This window comes from Chaetodon trifascialis, chromosome 18 (assembly GCF_039877785.1).
Source record: "Chaetodon trifascialis isolate fChaTrf1 chromosome 18, fChaTrf1.hap1, whole genome shotgun sequence".
NCBI classification, from domain to species: domain Eukaryota; kingdom Metazoa; phylum Chordata; class Actinopteri; order Chaetodontiformes; family Chaetodontidae; genus Chaetodon; species Chaetodon trifascialis.
This window is the reverse complement of record NC_092073.1, coordinates 6,949,627-6,967,860: the sequence shown is the minus strand read 5'-3', so window position 1 is coordinate 6,967,860 and position 18,234 is coordinate 6,949,627. Positions and strand designations below refer to the sequence as shown.

The 18,234-nt window shown below is 46.9% G+C and overlaps 1 protein-coding gene across 6 annotated transcripts in view; it reads left to right on the top strand.

Moving 5' to 3' along the window:
- The first annotated feature begins 2,012 nt into the window (after positions 1-2,012).
- Positions 2,013-18,234, top strand: part of arhgap12b (Rho GTPase activating protein 12b) — a 51,638-nt gene continuing 35,416 nt past the window's right edge. For 2 of the 6 annotated variants that reach the window (XM_070986523.1, XM_070986522.1), the window contains exons 1-2: positions 2,013-2,183; positions 6,091-6,855. In XM_070986523.1, the coding sequence (XP_070842624.1) occupies positions 6,178-6,855 (678 nt within the window). In that variant the 5' untranslated portion in view covers positions 2,013-2,183; positions 6,091-6,177. Of the gene's footprint in view, positions 2,184-5,273; positions 5,368-6,090; positions 6,856-18,234 lie in introns of those variants that run through there. The other 4 variants (XM_070986518.1, XM_070986521.1, XM_070986519.1 and 1 more) reach the window with 4 other exon arrangements.

Sequence of the window (18,234 nt, the reverse complement as noted above, 5' to 3'; positions counted from 1 at the left end):
CTGGGTCACAGAGAGACAGTAACTCCTCGGCTTTCCAGAGATTATTTGACACCGGAAGTGCACTCTTATCTTTGGCTCAGGGTGAGAAAGTCAGTGGGAGTAGGTAGATACAAATGCTATTCATGCCTGGTAGCTGCAGGCTACAGTTCGCTCATGTTTACTTTGTTTGGGAAGACGTTCATTAGGTGGAAATGCTTGAATCTACAGTAGAAAGGAGATTGATGCTTACCCTGTAAGTCTGTCAGCTTTGCCTCATTAGCACACACCCTATTATTGTGCAGAATATTAAGTTAAAGCTTCTAAAGGAACGTTGACTAAATGAAAAACTGAATGGATCAGCTGCGTTTGTCACTTCAGCTGAAGGCCGTTTGAAATGTTGTATTCACTTGATAAAATCAGCAGACCGCTGGAGGTATTACTGATGGCTTCATGTTGAAAGGTCATTGTCTGTGCAGAGCGTCCAGGTTCCAGCAGCACCAAAAAGAGTTTTCTGTAGACCTGGACCTCAAGTCAAGTTTTCACTCAACAAATAATAAATTTCAGTTTATTTGCGCACCACGAGAGGAGTCAGACAGCTGTTTTTTGAATGAAAATGAATGAAGTGATATCCTGTCAATAATAAGCTCCGTGTGGTGAAACCTCAGACTTCACCGAACAGGTCTGCTCCTCGGTGGAGTCCACAGAGCTCATGTGTGTCACTTCCCTCCTCACACCAACAGGGTGTGCTTTCACACAAATATGCAAATTCCCAATGAGAAAGAGTGATGTGATGACATTACTGCGAAGACGTTCATACATTATTCTGAAATAATGTAAACTTGGGGTTTAATGCCTGAGGCTAATTTCAGTTCTCCAGTCTGAGCGCTCTCCAGTGTTCCTGGATCATCCTGGATCACTAAATCATTCATGATCCTGCTTGGTGAGACACCCCGCTGTGATTGCCTCATACAGCTCGGCTGAGGAGTGAGAGGGGGGGCATCTTTACATGTTTATCTTATACATTTTTATTCTGTTTAAAGCGTTAAGACTATGAAAATGAAAGAACTATGTTTTGAAATCCTCATTTTCATAGTTGTAATGATTTCAGGGGCTTCACCAAAAGGGAAAGTACTGCAGATTTAACAGGGGTTACCTGGGACTTACAAAAGACCCCTGGGTGGGTGCACCGGACACTGAGGTGCTGAACCCGGAGGGAACAGGCCTGCCGCGGGTGTCTGGGCGCCGTCTATCAGCGGTGACAGACGGGTGGGGTGGGTGAGACAGACCAGCGTTAAGGACCACAACCGCGTCAAGCTGAACGGAAACACACTGACTTGCAACAGATTTTGGTCAAATTTCCCTTCAAAATAAAACATTCCCAAAATAAGATAACTTCTGGGTGCATGGGAAATTGTATTAAACCGTGGCAACATTTGCATTTAGCAAAGTATTAGAGCAGAACTTATTACACTGGATGTCAAAAGGCTTTAGAGTTGCATTCAATAGTCTTGTAACAACTTCCCGCTACAATAGCTTTAAAATTCTTTATGAATGAAGTTGCAGACAGCTGTTAAATGGCAATGCATGTGTGTTTTTGAATTTATGTGTATGTAGGACTATATATTTGTATCGAATTTGATCATTTCAACAAGCTTATCCAGCATGCATGAATGGACAGTTGGATACATGCAACTTATATTTGGTTGTTATCATTTGGATATGGTTTTTAGATTTTCTTCGTGTTTTTATTGAATACAAAAATGATAACGATTGGTAGCAACAGTATCCACCACACACATTGTTTCCCGTTTTCCCATAACCTAATAAAATACAGTGAAAACAGTGTCATCCAAAGATAAGATGATCGAAAAGAAACATATTTTAATGCACTACGCAGCTTTTTTATATCCATCATTTGCAGCTGCCATGCTTTAATTTTTGAACTCAAAATAACAGAACAATGCAAGCCCGTTTGGTCAAGAAGCTTAAAGGTATTACTTTGAAGGTTGTGACCGGATGCGCCGTGTATTGCCGCTGCTGACTTGACTGCGCGCGGAGAGGCGGGGGATTGCGAACAGACCGACTGATTGGAGGTTTGCTGCGGACTCAGTCGGAGCAGCCGTCACTGAAATAGGTGGGAAAAGTTCCTCCTAACTACCTCCACGGTCGACGCAGAGCAGAGAGACACCGCTGGACTTCTGAAGGTCAGTGTGTTTGAGTTTTGCGGGGGGCTTTTCCGTCGCCTGGTCAGCGACAGGCTATTGGCTTCTGTCGGAGTTACTTTGTTGCTATGCACGCTGTTGCAGATCGGAGGGTTCGCCTCCGAGTGAACCTGCAGTGCTTTTGTCCGAGCACGCAGCCTCTGGAAATGTCACCAAAATGTCTCCCACCTCAAAATAACCGACATTCGAACATTGTTTTTCGTCTCGTGGTTGTTTAGCTGTGTAATCAGTACGTCCACGCGACAGCATCAGCCTGCGCGAGACGCATCTACAGAGATACTGAGCTCATTTTCTCGCGGTGTGTTCGGCTATTTGTCCCCGCTCAGGGGGGGCTTCCTCCCGCAGGCACGTCCCTGCCCTTCCCTCGCTCTTGGGGATCCTTGGTGATATCGAGTGAGAGTCCTTTGTTGTGAATGCACATGGATTAAACTCCTTTGTGTTGTATTTCTGCAGTCCGTGCGGGGCTGGAAAGGACCCTGCCCCCCACCTATGCCCCCCCACCCCACCACCTCCACCCGCCCCAGGCATGCTTTGGTCGCTCAGCTCCCACAATTTATAGAGTAAAGCTGCTTGCTTGCAGGGCTTTTACTGTGCGTAATTACAAAAGCACACTGTTTGCGTGCCGCGCATATCCAAATATGCAGGAAAAAGCCGCATAGATGGAGAGAAATGCTGCTGCAGTAGCAGCAGCAGCAGCAGCAGCACATGTTGGAGTGGATGCTGCTCGGCCACATCTGTTTTGAATGAAGCACAGGGACAAAGGCAGTCCGAGTCTCAGGGTGCTTTGCTGCTCCAGTGGCTGGTCTGCACATGTATGCAGACAAAAGCGCAGGTCGTGATCTCTGTGTTGATGCATGCATACATTGAGTGTCTGCCACCCTGACTGAGTGCTCTGGAACAGTCATTTGCCATTATCCCATGTACATGTGCAAGGATTTTTAACTAAATGCCACTCAATTGTAGCATTTCAATGCAGAGCCATATGGGCTCATGATTAAGGTTTTCTTCCAAGGGGACCACATCTGTCTGCGGATTGGTGGTATTGGTGGAGGGTTTCTATAGAATCTGTCTGCAGGTTCACTCTGCATGATGTCACGTCATGAAAGATCAGGTAAAGTTTTGCCATTTTTCAAAGTAGGTTAATTAATTTAAGGCCATCTAATAGTTATTTTTTGGGATAATGTATGGCTGTAACAACACAGAGGGATTTGAGTGGATGCAGAAAACCACTAGTTATCATAAGATGTAGACCTTGACAGCTTTGGCCCCGCTGTGTAAAACCACTGATTGATTCCCAAATACGCAAAAAATCAGTGGGGCTTTGGTCCACAGAGACTGGTGGACAGTAGTCGTTCAGCCACAGCCTGTGTCTAAATATGAGCGGCGTCCCGTGGGTCTCCACAGAGCAACAAGCTGGCTGGTGCTCTCCTCTGAGACTTCGCTTTACCCTGACACCACGCGGCAACGCAGATTCAACTGCAGAGAAATTTACTCTCTTGGGTCCTCAGAGACGCTGCAGTGGTTGAAAGAGAGCGGGGGTGACAGCGGAGTTGTAAATTTCTGCGGTATTGTGTCTGAGGAGTCAGATTTACAGTAAGTTTTTGTCGTAGTGACTCAGTTGTGGGGCCCCTGCAAAGGTGAGTGATGTCATGCTTGATCTCCTGCCAGCTTCTGTCTGGTTTTTGAGGTTTCCCAGGGTTTTGATTTGCCTCTAGAGAGACAGTTTAAGCTTTGTAATCACTGCCTGGGGAACAGTTAGAGTTATACTGGTGTGCATTTGGGACCTTTTAATCTTTTGATAAGTGTCTCCAACTTCAGATGCTAATGGTATGAAGAGGACAGTTGGTGGTAATCTGCAGATTAAGGTATCTTTGGGGCAAACTATCAGCATGACATGCTCATACTCTTGCGCCAGCATGTCACTTATTACAGGTGTCGTCCTTTATCTTCGAATGTAGAGTAAACACAGCTGAAAGTCACGCCACAAACGCGGCCGGTGTTTATATCCGTGCAGTAGTGCTGTGAACTCACTGCGAGGACGTTAGGATGGTGGTTGGCTGTCGTGCAGCATCGTTGATAGTGTTGTTATCATGTGCGTGACTCGCAGCTCTGACAGACTCCTGACTGCATCTCTGGCACCTCTGTCGATGGTGTGAACTGGAGATTGTGTCTGTGTGGTGTTAAGAGGTGCAGTGGCGAGGGATTTGGGACTGTTTTGCAACACTAATTTACAACCCTGCTTCCTAAAAAGTTAGGACGCTGAGTGAAACGTGAATAAAAAGAGAAAAAATCATTGTCAAACAAACTGTTCACTGACATCAAGTGTTCCTGAGTCCATGTAGTAATATATCTTTGACACAATCATGTGTTGGCTTGTGAAGGATACTATCACCTGTTACCAATGAGCCTGTTTACCTGTGGAAAGTTCCAAACAGGTGTTTTTGGAGCATTCCACAGCTTTCCCAGTCTTATGTTGCTTCTTTTATTTATTCTCATTTGTAGTCATGTACTTTTGTGGGAATATGTCAAAAAGGATTTGCCAATTATCACATTCTGTTTTGCACAGCATCCCAACTGTTTGGGAATTGCCTCATAAATGCTGACTGTTCATTGAGAGACAGTCATTCATAAAAGTTTGGACATGTGTGTGACATCATGGCTGAAGTTTGTATTGAGGCCTGGACTGGGCTGCTGTCAGCCACACACGCAGTAAAAGCCCTGGCATGACATAACATTGTGTGTGTGTGTGTGTGTGTGTGTGTGTGTGTGTGTGTGTGTGTGTGTGTGTGTGTGTGTGTGTGTGTGTGTGTGTGTGTGTGTGTGTGTGCTTCCTGGTGTTGAAACAGATAAAACAGGAACAATTTAAGCCCATTATGAACATGCAGCTCATCTCTGGTGGGCTTGCACTATGGCCCAGACAGCTCTCACCACCGTAAGTCTATTCTGGGTGTGTAGCTGTCAGTGTGAGCCTCAGAGTGTGTGTACATATTCCTTTACATAAGGATAGCCCCCTTTATAGATTCAGCGGCATGTTCTCACGCCTCACTAAAAGCACCTGCTTTTGCCGCCTGCACTTCCAGGATGTCAGTCCATGGCGGCTGCTATTTCAGGGAGGAAGAATCTGATATGAGGGGAGTCGCGGCTCGGTAGCAGTGGGAGCGCCCAGGTATTTATGTAAGTTAACCGAGGCTCTCTGACAGACGGATCAATGACAGGCCTCATCCCAAAACAAACCGTCACACAGTGGCGAGGGCCCAGCTGTCCTCTGACTCACAAGCTGTGTGTGATATACGCAGGAGCTTTTTAAAGGTTTCTGGCTGTCTTGCAACGGCATTAATGATTCCAAACTGCAGAGCGGGACTCTTTCAGAAGGCACGCGCTTTATTTTTGGACGCAGTCTCTGAGGGAATGTAAGCCCCAGGGAGTCATTGTAGTCACTGGATCGCATGCAGGATCAGCGTGTGGGGTCATGTTGTCATCACCTTTAGCGCCGCAGAGGGCGATGTGGTTACCAGGCTGGATATCCTTCGCAGTAGTATCGGTTACCAGAGCAATCAGTGTTGACTGTCTGTTGTGGTTTTTGATGTCAGAGGGGGGAGATGTGGTGTTCCTTGCTTGACTCACCAATGGAGCCTGTGTTTGGTAGTAGATCATGTCATAATGTGAGTGTAGTAGTGGTAGCACTTTGTGGTTGGTGGTAATCAGGTGAGTAATACGACTGGGTGTGACAGGCTTGGACATCTGTATGCTGAATTGGGAGTATGTTTGTGTGGTTTGGTGGGTTTGTGTTCATGTGTCTGAGCTTGCTAAAGGTCTTGGGCCTTAAAAAAATATAGGTTGTGACATTTAACTGGAAAAAAAACCCTTCCCCTGTCTGTCTCATCTCCAGCAGGGACCCCAGTCAGACATGAGGAGTCCTCCAGGCTTGGGTTGCTGAGCAGCTGAGGTCAGAGTTCAAGTGCTTGTTCCGGCAGTCATGGCTGACAGAGAGGGGCTGCCCATCGCCCCGGGCCAGGTCTACATCGAGGTGGAGTACGACTATGAGTACAAGGCCAAAGACAAGATGGTGACTATTCGCCAGGGAGAGTGGTACATGCTGGTGAAGAAGACCAATGAGGACTGGTGGCAGGTGAGGAAGGAGGAGGGCACCAAGGCCTTTTATGTGCCGGCGCAGTACGTCAGGGAGGTGCGTCGGGCACTCATGCCCCCCCAGAAGCCATCCTTGAGGGCCAAGCCCACCGTTTTGGATATCTGTCGGGCATCCAATGAAAACCTCAACAGACCCCAGCCGGAAATGTCCAGCTTTGGGCGTCCGTCTCCTTCCTCCACCCCGTCGCCGTCCTCTGATCGTGTCACGCCACCAGTTCTGCCCAAGGATGCAAACCAGAATGTGGGGAGTCCCCATCACTGCAAGGTGGTCGCTGAACTGGTGCTTCTTCACAACAACAACAACCATCACCACGCCAACAATTCAACGTTGCCAAGGACACGGGCAGACTCGCCTCCGCTCAGAGTGGGGAACAACCACAACAAGAGCCCAGATAGTGACAAGACCTCCCCACCGAGCGATCTGCCAGGAGAGGGGCTGAACAAGCTCCACAATGACTCCGAGTCTGGGGACGAGCTGAGCAGCAGCTCGACGGAACACACTCAGGTAAGTGTCGACTTAACTGTCCTAGAAATGTCCTTCCAGGATCTGCTAACAGTTACGAGGTTTGCTTTTGTGCATTTTTTTTTTGTAGTTTGAAGTTTGTCGGGACACTGCAGAAAATGAAAGTTAGCTGTTGAGCTCTGTCTCTCCTGCCTTCCAAACAGGAAATCTGGAGTGCTGACTCTCAGTCGTACCGTTGGTTTTGTCCTTCTCTGTGATCTTCTGCCTTCCGTTCCCTTCCTCGTCTTCCTCTCTCCCTGATTTCCTTCCCACCCTGTGCTCATTTTGTTCTCTTGGGCTGCTGCAGATAACCGCCCTTGTCCCCATCAGATTCTGTGATATTGGGCGTTCAGAGATTGCATGTTCTCTGCTCGCTGTCTCTTGCAGAGCCACATTCATTCATCAGCCCCTAAAACATAACCCGGAACAATTTTGCGCCCCATTTGCCAGATTTGACGAAAGCGACAACAGTTGCAGGTGCTTATTAAAATCTTCTACCGTTGCCCTTGAAGCATAATTTGTCTGGCTCGTGCAGATGTGCATTTTTTTGGGGAGGCGGCTGTAGCAGTCGGGTCATTAATGGCTAAATGGTCTGTTAACAGCTTCACTGTTAAATGGAGGGTTTTGTAATTGAGAGGCTTCAGGTGCATTTAATCCAAGAAGATGTCAAACACAGCGGCCTGGTTGTGTTGTTTTGTAGCACTGCTGTTTCTTTTGTTTTTTAAACTTGCTGATGTCCTTGCACTAGAGGAATGTCTGTAAAGGTATTACACCCAAACCTTGTGCTTTGAAGCAGATGATCTCCTCAAGGGGTTTGTTAAAGTAAGCCTCTATGTAGGGATCCAAACTTCCTGATGCTCCCCCCGCCACCACTTCCATGATATCTGCCCCATCCCTCTGATCCAGGAGAATGAGAGAATGGGTGGAAGGCTGCAGGAACCGAGGCTTATCCTCCCTCGTCTGCAGCGGAGGTAGATCAAAGTAGAAAAAGGAGATTTCAAGACAGTGGGAGTCCAAGCGACATTGCTCTTTGCGAGCCATTTCTGGGGTGGCTGTATCCAGGCAGGGTCAGGTTGTTTGAAGGCTCCAAGTGCTGCTTGTGTTCTTTGTTCGGCAGGCTGCAGAAGCCTCCTCCACCGTGGAGTGAACAAAGAGAGATGGGCTTGAATAGAAACTAGGTCATATCTGCGGAGGATCAGTCTGTTGCCCCCAGTCGCCCTGCCGTGGGGGCCACTGTGCGAGTGTGAGTGCCATGTGTGATGCGCCATGTGAAGTAAAAGGAAGTGCGAATGGAAGCCCACTAACACAGTTTAAGAGCTCAGACCCCCACATGCAGGACAGCTAAATGGTTCGTGGGTTGGAATTGACATACCTCAAAAACCCCCATCAAGGCAAGAAAAGGGTTGTTTTCTGTGTTGCTGCCTGCCTGCACCAACCTTTTTGAATTCATTTCACGCTTGTCAAATCACACAGGCCAAAATAAACACACATTTCACTCTTAGCCATTTACATTTGCATGGGGAGCTCTTTTGGGTGTTTTTTTTGTCAGGCTACAGTCGTGCTGGAGGGGCGGATAAGAAACAGACAGCAGACAGGATTCAGCCAAGAACTCCCCGTGAAGCTCAGCGCTGTCAGTGGTCGCCGGGGCAGGTGGAACCCACTCCCTCGCTCTTTGTGCCTTTTGTGGTGTTGTGTTAGTTTGTCCTGTTTGGCCGGTTGCCAGGCAAGTGAATGACCCTGCAAAAAACCCAATTCTTTCAACTCCCCTGCTTCCACTGCTTCCTGTCATTGCTTGGGTGCAGACAAACTGGGCCTGAGAGAGAGCGAGAGATAAAAGAGAGGATCATTTTGTGACAATGCTGTATTGTACAAATTAATTTTGGAGAATTGCTGGTGCTCACTAGAGCCTGACTGATCAAACTGATTTATTGCTGATATTTGTCTTTTTAACATAACTGAATAACAGAAACACGTGGAAACCTAGTTGGAAGGGAAATGTGGAGAAACAGTGGTGGTAAAGGAAGGCAGAGCAAAACAACACAGAAGTGCGTGATGCACAGCTGCAGCCTTTCTGCTCGCCACTGTAATGCTCTCAACTCTTGACAATGTTGAATACAAAGTGGACTGAAGTCATTCTCAGCCAGACCAGACCTCACTTCCTCTCGTAGAGCCCAGTTTGATCAACACAGGGCACAAACTCTGCAGGAGAGGCACTCCAGTGTCCTGAGATTTTTATCACTGAGCCGTGATTAGGATGCTCTCTGTTTATGGCTCTGGCTGTGTGCAAATCTAAAGTTTCAGCATTACTTTAAATGTAAACTCTGTGTTGATTAGAAAAAGCAGGAGTGCCAGTGATTTAGTTTGCACTCACGGGAATAAGTTGGGGATCTTGCAAGAGGATTCAAAAACGAGGGCAGTGCAGCAGAGGGATGCTGGTTTATGGTCAGACCCACGCAAAAGGAAAAGTTAAACAGATCCAAAAGCAGTGGATTCTAGAGCTGCAATGATGAATCGATTAGTTGTCAACTAATAAATGAATCAGCAGCTCTTCTGACTATGGCTGCAAGTAACAGTTATTTTCATTGTTGATTATTTTCTCAGTAAATCCATCAATTCCTTGGTCAGAAAACAGTGAAAACTGTCCATCAGTATTTTCTGAAGCCCAAGATGATGAGCTAAAATATCTTGTTTTGTCCACAATCAAAAGATATTTAGTTTCTGTCGTAGAGGCTGCTGGACGGATGGATCTTTTGGAGGGATTTGTCGCTGACATGCCTCCGCTCGAGTGCCAGCTGGCCACCCCTAATTGATTAGATTTGATCTCCCGGTGACGATTAACGCCTCTGTGTCTCTCCATGCTTTCCATATGTAATTTGCTTATCTCTGGGGCTCTGGCAGCAGCAGAGCGCGATAGTCCACTCCCCGCCTCCTCGCCCCCACCACGAGGGGCCGGTGGGGCAACACGGCCATCCTCCTGAATCCTATTTAGTCCCCCGAGTCCTCCCCTCTCCTCTAAAAGCACAGCTTCTATGCTCTTAAGGGATTGGCAAAATAAACCTCTTTTCCTCACTACTCAAGAACCTGGACGTGGGATAGTGTTTATTTTCTTAAAAGAACGTGGCAGGCCGTATGATTTTAAAAGCCTGCTTTTTTACATAAACATATTGGGTTTCGCTACGGCTGTTCAGCTTTTAAGACACTTTGGTTTTGCTAATTTTAAAATTCAACAGAAAAACATGAGCAACACCAGTCTCGGGAAAGTTATTTTCAGTTGGATTATTTCGGAACACTTTTACTCATAGCTTCTTAAGGACTTGTCCTTTTGGTGGGAAGCTCGTTTTCTTTCCAAAGCGCAGTGACTTAATGAGCGGATGAAGGCTGCTCTGCGGGATTGTGTGAGAGGCCGGATTGTTGTTTTCTTTCTCGGCAATGTGTCACCGAGGGGAAGATGTTGCGGCCCTGGATGTGTTTGTGTCTGTGGCTTTGCGCTGTGGAGCCAGCAGGCTGCCCTGCGCTCACTCACTGCCTGATGAGAGAGACCTTGAGAGGCCCCCCCCTGCACCCCTGCCTTTATTCTGACTCGCACAATCACACCCCAAATAAGATACGAAGCACTGATGGGCTCTCTCTTTCTTCCAAACATAGCACATGTAGCTGTTCAGAAGTCATAGTCTGTAATGTGCAGCGCGTCATGTCATAATAAAACCAGTAATTCCCTGAGATTACTAGCTGCATCAGGCACTAGCATGTCTTGTTTCACCGGAATCTCCTCGACGGTCAGCTTTAAGGATGCATGCAGCCACAATGACATAACAAGCTTGTAAGTGCATCCGGACAGGATCCTCAAAGGGTTTAAAACAAAAGGAAACAGCTGAGTCGAGGCCAGCGTCTGTCTGCCTTCAGCCTGCTGTGTGGTCTCGCTAGCTGAAAGAGGAGGAGGAGGGGGAGGGAGGGAGGCGGTTGTGGGCGTTGCGAGACAGGGACAGAGTGCGAGGGCCCTGGGCCTTGACAGAGCCCCCGTGGGATGGCAGAGACCCAGGGACAGGAGGCCAGACAGATATGTTTTCATGTTTGGGTGAATCTGGAGATTAGTTGTAGCCTGTGAGCTGTAAACCTCCGAATAGCTGCCACGGTGAGATGAATGACAACATTACAAGGCCACCATTAAAGATGGAGGAGAGCATTAAAGCTGGATGTCATGATTGTCTGTCGAGCTGTTCTTGAATGTAGATGGATCGCTCATTGTGTACTGTTGTTTCTTCCAACATGCGCTCGGTTCTGCTCAGCTGTATGTTTGCCGACTTGTGCAACAGAGCAAAGGCTGAGAATGTGTGTCAGGGACTTAGCGGTGCATTGAAATAGACTGCTGCGTGGGGGTGGCTGGGACTCCTGAGTGCACTTTGAAAATGTTTTCACTCACAGAAAGGTTTGATCAATTTACCGCTGCTGTTTTGGAGCGCTGAAATGGATCATTATTGTGCAGTGACGTGAGTTTTCTCCCACGTGAAGCAGAAATTGCGTATTGCTCGTGGTGGCTGCCGGCAGAGACTTTCTCTCGCACTTGAGGGTCCTGGGAAGCTCCTCAGCTTACTGTACAGAAAGGACCTGTTCCTAAACATTCCAGCACCACAATAACCTGCTAATTACATGTTGTGCCAAATGGATTCTTTGCCCGCAGAGTCCTGAATTTGCTCCAGAGCCCTCTTTATAGCCAATTTCCAAATAAGCTCAAATCTTTTGAAGTAAGTACAAGAAAGAGCGTGCTTTATTGCATAATGATCTTGTAAATAGCAACAAATATGAGTGCAAGCAGCGTTGTAAAGTGTAACCATGTCCTGTCTGTTGCACCCCGTAATCTGGACCTCAGCCGAGAGTCTTACTCGTGGACCGGCTGAAAAGGAGGCCCCTGCTTGTTTTCCAGTGCATACTTGACATTCCTGCCTCAGTGCCTACACACACACGCACACACACACTCCCATACAGTGAGGCAATAGGCAGGCTAAGTCAATGAAGGTCTGCTTTCCCCTCAAAAGTGAAGCCCTGGACTTTTCGGTAATCTAATATTAAACTTGAGCAAATAGTGCGTCTGCCGTGTTCATGTGAGAGTCTGCAGCTCTCTGTCTGCTCATCCGCCCGCCTGCATTCTTTCTAATTCTCTCCCGTTTCCTCTGTCTGGACCTTTTAGTTTCTCTTCTGCTTTTCTCACCCACCCTGTCTCCGTTGCTTCCTTTTCTACCGTCAGCCTTGTATTCCCCTTTGCTCACCTGTCTCTCCCTTCAGTCTTACTGAGTGATGTTGTCAGATGTGGTCTCAGTGAAGGGCAGGACAACAATGAGGAGCTCCCGGTCTGCACTCCCAACCTGTGACCACCTTTTTTTTTTTTTCAAATTCCCCACATCCACCCAGGCCTCTGTGATATAACAAGAGGATTAAACCCTCAAGCCCCCCGCGGCTGAGCCTTCAAGACGACCACGAGAGCCAGTCTTGACAAATCAGGCCTGGGGTTAAGGAGAATCATGTCTGTTGTGTAAGGTGCAGGATTTAACCTTTTTTAATTCTTTCCATGAAGTGTGGGCTAAAGGTGAGACGGATAGAATGGTTTACTTACATTCCACGTTTCTCTTTGTTAAAGTTTAAGGTGTAGATGTGTAAGAGCAGCGATTGTTGCAGCAGTGTTTACTTCTGCATTTTATTCTTAGCATACAGTGGGAACCCCATTTGAAACAGATCATTATTTGATACTTTCATGCCAATCAGATTGTTTAAGTTGTGGTAGCAGCTAATTAAAGGCGCAGTGTGTAAGAGTTGGTCACTCCAAACAAATAGGGGGCAGCACATCACCACAGTAACCGCTAACTGCTGCTCAGTGTGTAAAGTAAAGATAATGTAACTTTCTTTAGCCATAGCTGCTAGCATCCGTTTGTAATAAGGCAGGCTGGGCCAGAGCTAGCTGGTTAGCATGCTAACTTCTCTGCTACACAATGCACACATGATGTTACATCAGAGCTGTTCTTCTTTAATGCTGCGGCAGACAGGTCACATGGTACGCTGTCATTGCTGATCAAATGGCACATCAACTCCCACTCTAACCTGCAATAATTCCCCCCGATCATCTGAAATTAAACAAAAGACATCAGCTGTGGATGACACGACTGCCTGAACTTTCAATACGGGCTTGTTTTACTGCAGCATTTGTGCAGGAATTTTTGAAAGAAAATCGACGGCATCGCTGTGATGAGTGGATCCACAGTGGATCAAAGGGACCCTGTGGTGTTTTCTTGTAAACAAGCAACTGTTATGTTTTCATTCAGTGCTACCTCATTATTTGAAGTCCAGTGCTGTGTTCATCCACGTTTACCAGCTTGCTGTCTTCTCCCTGTCTTTGTTGGCACATTCCAGTATATCCTGGGATGTTAACACCACCTGTTGCTGAGACCAATCCAGTTTTATGTGATGAGATCACTGCCTACATCTCCCAATTGTTCATTGATTCATAGAGGTATGTTACTCATTTATGGGTGTTCCCCCCCCATTGGGAGGGAGACATAGGTGGGAATGGGAGCATCAGTTACGCTGTGCTAGAGCCCAAACAATACTTCCATCCGTGAAAAAGAGGCAGAGAAAAGTCGCCAAGACAAATGGCGACCTTGATGGATGTGATGTGTGTGTGATGTGTTTGGTCGTAACGTTTGAGTATGGTGAAGTGGTTCACTGTTCCTAGCAACCACTGTCACAGTTTCTGGTTAACCCAAGAATGATGTAAGCAGGGTGGACACGGCATTTATGACGGATCATTTAGAGCGAAACTAAACATCCGCCTCACAAACCGAATGTTTAAGCTGAGCATGATATCAGAGGAAGTGGAAGAAATGAAACCAAAGGCCGGTTCAGTTTGGTAATCAGGCGAGGAAAGGCCTGCAAGTCGTCACTCCATCACCAACCTGCAATTAAGCATGTCACCTTACTTCTTTGCAGCTCTACCAATGTGAGGTAATACATGTAAACTTACCAGCTGATCTACAATACTACAGGAGCATTCATGGAACTAAAGACACAGCCTCACTAGAGTTAGCAAGCTAAGGCTTCCTCTCTCTCTCTGTCGCTCGTAGTTCTCTCCGCTCCAGCGTCCGTGAAGCTGCTCTGCCTGTCAGCCTGTGATGCAGCGTGGTATTTATTCACAGGGCGGATGACGGGGATACATCACCTATTTCATTTGCTCACTCCCACTCTTTCCCTCTTCTCCTCCTCACTCCGTTGCTCACTGCGGTTCATTCAGTCCCCCCCACCACCACTGTCGCTCAGCGTCCCTCTCTCTGGGCCTGGCTCACCACTATAGCTCGGTGGACTGGGACAGCATGTACCCAGAGAAGGTAAGAGAGCTGGCCTGCTTTTGGTAGCCCCGTGATTTATTTACCTCACGCTTCCTCCCTCTCCTTCTTTGTCTCTTAGCCAGCAACCCTCCCTGGAGATTTTTGGATCCCAGTGTGATTTCTTTCTCACCACCAGAGCCCCTTTCTGCCTGTGACATTTTGACTTTGACTGAACGTTCAGACTGACAGCACCAACTGTTGTGTGCACTATTATGTGTTTGATATGGTGTTGGACACGTGTGGGTGTTTTTGTGTGGGATTTATTTAGCTGGTAACTTGACCGCCCTCCTCTGTGTTATCCACAGAGGTCTGTGTTTGCATACAAGTGATGATGCTTGGGGCACCGGGCTCTCAGTGCATGCTTACATAACTGATGCTGGCTGTGTCCGGAGTCTTTTGAACAGCTGCTAGTCATTTTCCCCCAGCGGCCTCCTGCTTTGGATGAGCAGACAGGTCAAGCCATGCTTACGTTCAGCCCTCTGAGGACAGCGATCATGGTCTGGGGAACTATTTCCCATAGTATCTCTTACAAAGCTCTCTGTGTTCGATGTACAGTATGTGGCTATTAGCACAGTGACTGTAAAGCCATTTAGATATCTCTTTCTGGCTATAAAAGCGTTTTTGGCCTGCATGTAGTGCTTTCTGTGTGGTGTGCCCTGTTTTCCGATTTCTCCTATTACCTCTGAATCCACCACGGGGGATTGGAGTCAGCAGAGCGCTAAAGTAGAGCGCCGTCACTCTCCACAGTGCTTGGCTTTGTGTTTATTTCCCTCTCCTTGTTTTCGCCCACACTGGTGTTTCGCCTGCATGGAGACCGAGTGAAATTTGAAAGTTATAACAAACCATGCTTTGAAAGATGAAAATTTCTGTCGAAATGCTTCTCGTTATCCGAATGTTTGTCTTTACTTTCACATCTTGTCTCTTCAAAATACAGGACTGAACACAAAGTAATGTGATTATGGATGTATTAGTGGAGGAGATCCTGTGCAGCTGCTTCGCAATAAAATGAGTCTCCTTATGTTAGAAATTAAACTAACTGAGTTCAGGATGGGCCCAAATTTGATCTTCTGTGTAATGAAAGGGTATCTTTCCTATTCCTTCACCCTCTTGTCACACGCTTTATTCTTGTGCTTCGCTGCTCTTTGACTTTTGCGCTTTTTATATAATAGCTTGTATCTCTCAGTAATTTAGCACAACAATACGGCCCGTTACTGCAGATCAAAGATCATTTGTGACCTATCCGGTTATTTCTCTGCTCTCGCTGCTTTCCTCTGGAGAGGTGCAGCTGCTGCAGGCGTGTGCGAGGGCCGGTGGAAGCATCAGCATGTAGGCATCTTTGAGCATCAAGGGGCACGTATTGTCTCTGTCATATGCCATCGCTATCGCTAATTACTTGGCCTGGCTGCCAGAGAGACAAAGGATGAGCCGTGAATCGATCAGCGCCGAAATATTTCCGCCAGCGTCTGTCTTGCCAGAGGTCATTTACTGCGAAAGGGAGATTAGAATTGGTCTGTCATCATGCAGCAGCAGTTGGTGTGTGTGCACAGGGGTGTGGAAAAGTGTGGAGGAGTCACTGAGCTGTGCTGTGATTTGAGTTTAACCTCTGCGTTCTGTTGATGATGCTGCGCCGGTCACTTTATTGATCATCTATCAGAGGAGTTTGTTGGATGCGTTATTGTTTGATCATCAGTTCTGCTTTTGTAGGTCACTCGCGGGCTGGTAGTTGAGGATGTGCGGCTGCTACAGTCCTGTAACAGCCTCGCGATTTTAACCGCTGAATCGACTTTCTAGAAACTCTGGGTTTTTTTTTTTGTCCTCAGAACTTTCCACGAGCGGCTGTCACTGAACAGAGGTACCACAGTGAAAAACAAAGGGGTACACACAGAGTGCACACTGCACTACTGTGGATCCGTCTGGATCCCTCTGCCAGCTTTAAAGCTCTGTACCCAGGCAGCCATCTCAAACAGCAAATCCAATTTTAAAACAGCATTAACACACATCCTATAATTGCACTCAGATGGGGTTTGAGCTCAGCGGGAAGTCTGCCAACCAAGCTCTGCCTTTTGGGGATACGGTACATGTCTCTGTACATTTCCTCAGGGCCAGTCAGAAATAGCCCATCGAGCTCATAGATAAGACAGAGGCACGAGGAGGCTGATCAGTGTTCATGGAAGCGATTTCCAAGGCCAGCGGCCTTTCAGTGCCCTTGCGTTTGATTGGCAGGGAGGCACTCCCAGTGTCCATTAATGAAATGGATATGCCGGCAGGAACGGACGTCTCAGTGTTCCCGTCATGCTCCGCTGGCTCTGCAACACCATTGGCTGGTTCGATCACCTCTTTGTATAGCTGATTGACAGCTTGTTGATTATTCCGTCAGGGAGGGATTACAAAGTTTTATTCCGAAACTTATAGAGTAGCTTGTATCCTCTTCAAGCCTTCCACTATTAAATAAAATGTGATGTGAAGCTGTGCTTAGAGAACGGTTCTGCTGGAGCCTTCTTGGTTTCATGTTTCTGTCTCCCCCCATGCCTTTTAAAGCATGTTATCTTTTTTCCCTTTCATTTGTGATGGACCTTGGTCAGGTTAACGTTATCTAAAGTGAACAGAAGCAAAACAAACATGTGTTTGCAAGTCTGAGCGCCAGTGCTGTCGTCCAGCCCCATGCACCTCTTTCTGTTGATGTAATGCTGTAGTTCCCTTTTCCTATACGCATCCATATAGATGACACTCAAATTGTCTCAGTTTCACAGGATTGTATTAATGAGGAAATCCTTGATATTGTGTCATTTAAGCGTGTGGCTGGCCTCAGATTAACACAGCTAATACTGGATATACCAACTTTTACATAACCTGCTTACAGAAAGACACACATGGGAATTCGGTGCACATGAATATGAAAAAAGGTCAGGGAATTGAAGGAGATTTTATTTACTAATACAGCATTTCTTTCTGTTTTGTCTCCATATCCAGTGATTGTTTACCACTAATGGAGGTGATACAGACTAAATCCATTCGACAGTGAAGGGTCACAACATAGCTGAGCTCATTTGACCCCAGTCCTGCTAACCATCTGCTTAGACAGGCACACCTCATTAATGCTTGTTTACATCTTTTCCTTGTCCTGAGTGCATCCTTTTTATCATTATCTGTGTGTGTAGTTTGACTGTCTTGATGGCCATTGATCTCATTCCTATAGTGACCATTTGGATTCATTAATTATGTGACTTGGGCGGGAGTATTACCTTGGAATGTGGCTTTTTTTTTTCTCGCTCATCACTGCCTTATTGATGACAAAGGTCAGTCATCTGAACGCTGTCTTTTACTTCCCTCTGTTGTACTTTCTCTATGAGAGTCTGTTGATTGGGTGCTTCGGCGAATGTAAGATGCAATAACAAGTGTCTGTGTGTTTTTCTGTGGTGGAATGACTACATCTACAACATTGTTTTATTGGGATTAAACCACAAAAACAGACCAGGTCAGAGTGCCATAATCATCTAAAAAGTGTTATAGGCGTCAGCGTAAGCTTCATGCAACTGAAGGACAGAGGGGCTTACAGGTCAGCCCGAGCCTGGACAGACTGCCCCCACCTCTGCGCACATACACACATGCACATACTAGAATGCAATCTTCTTACATATCTGGATTAAGAGGTTGTGTACTGTACATTCCTGGGTTAAACCCCCCCTTCCCCAAACTCTGGTTCATCGCACACCAACATGTTCCAACATATCTCATCTTGTTGTTGAACAGTGTGCTTATTTGGTCTGTGATTATTGGTCTTGACCCTGATTGTGGTGGGGTTAAAAACAAAACATCCTGTCCAGCACCAAGCGTGCCATACTGTTGATTCCCTTAAAGCCTTTTTACGTTTGAACGTTGCGCTGTTATTCCACCTCTCCTTCTGCTGTTCAGCCGACAGCGGAGGTCATCACAGAGCCTAACCGATGTCTGCGTAGAATAAGGGAGCTGGCTGGACTGGACGGGGGTGACGTGTTATGGGGGATTTAAAAAG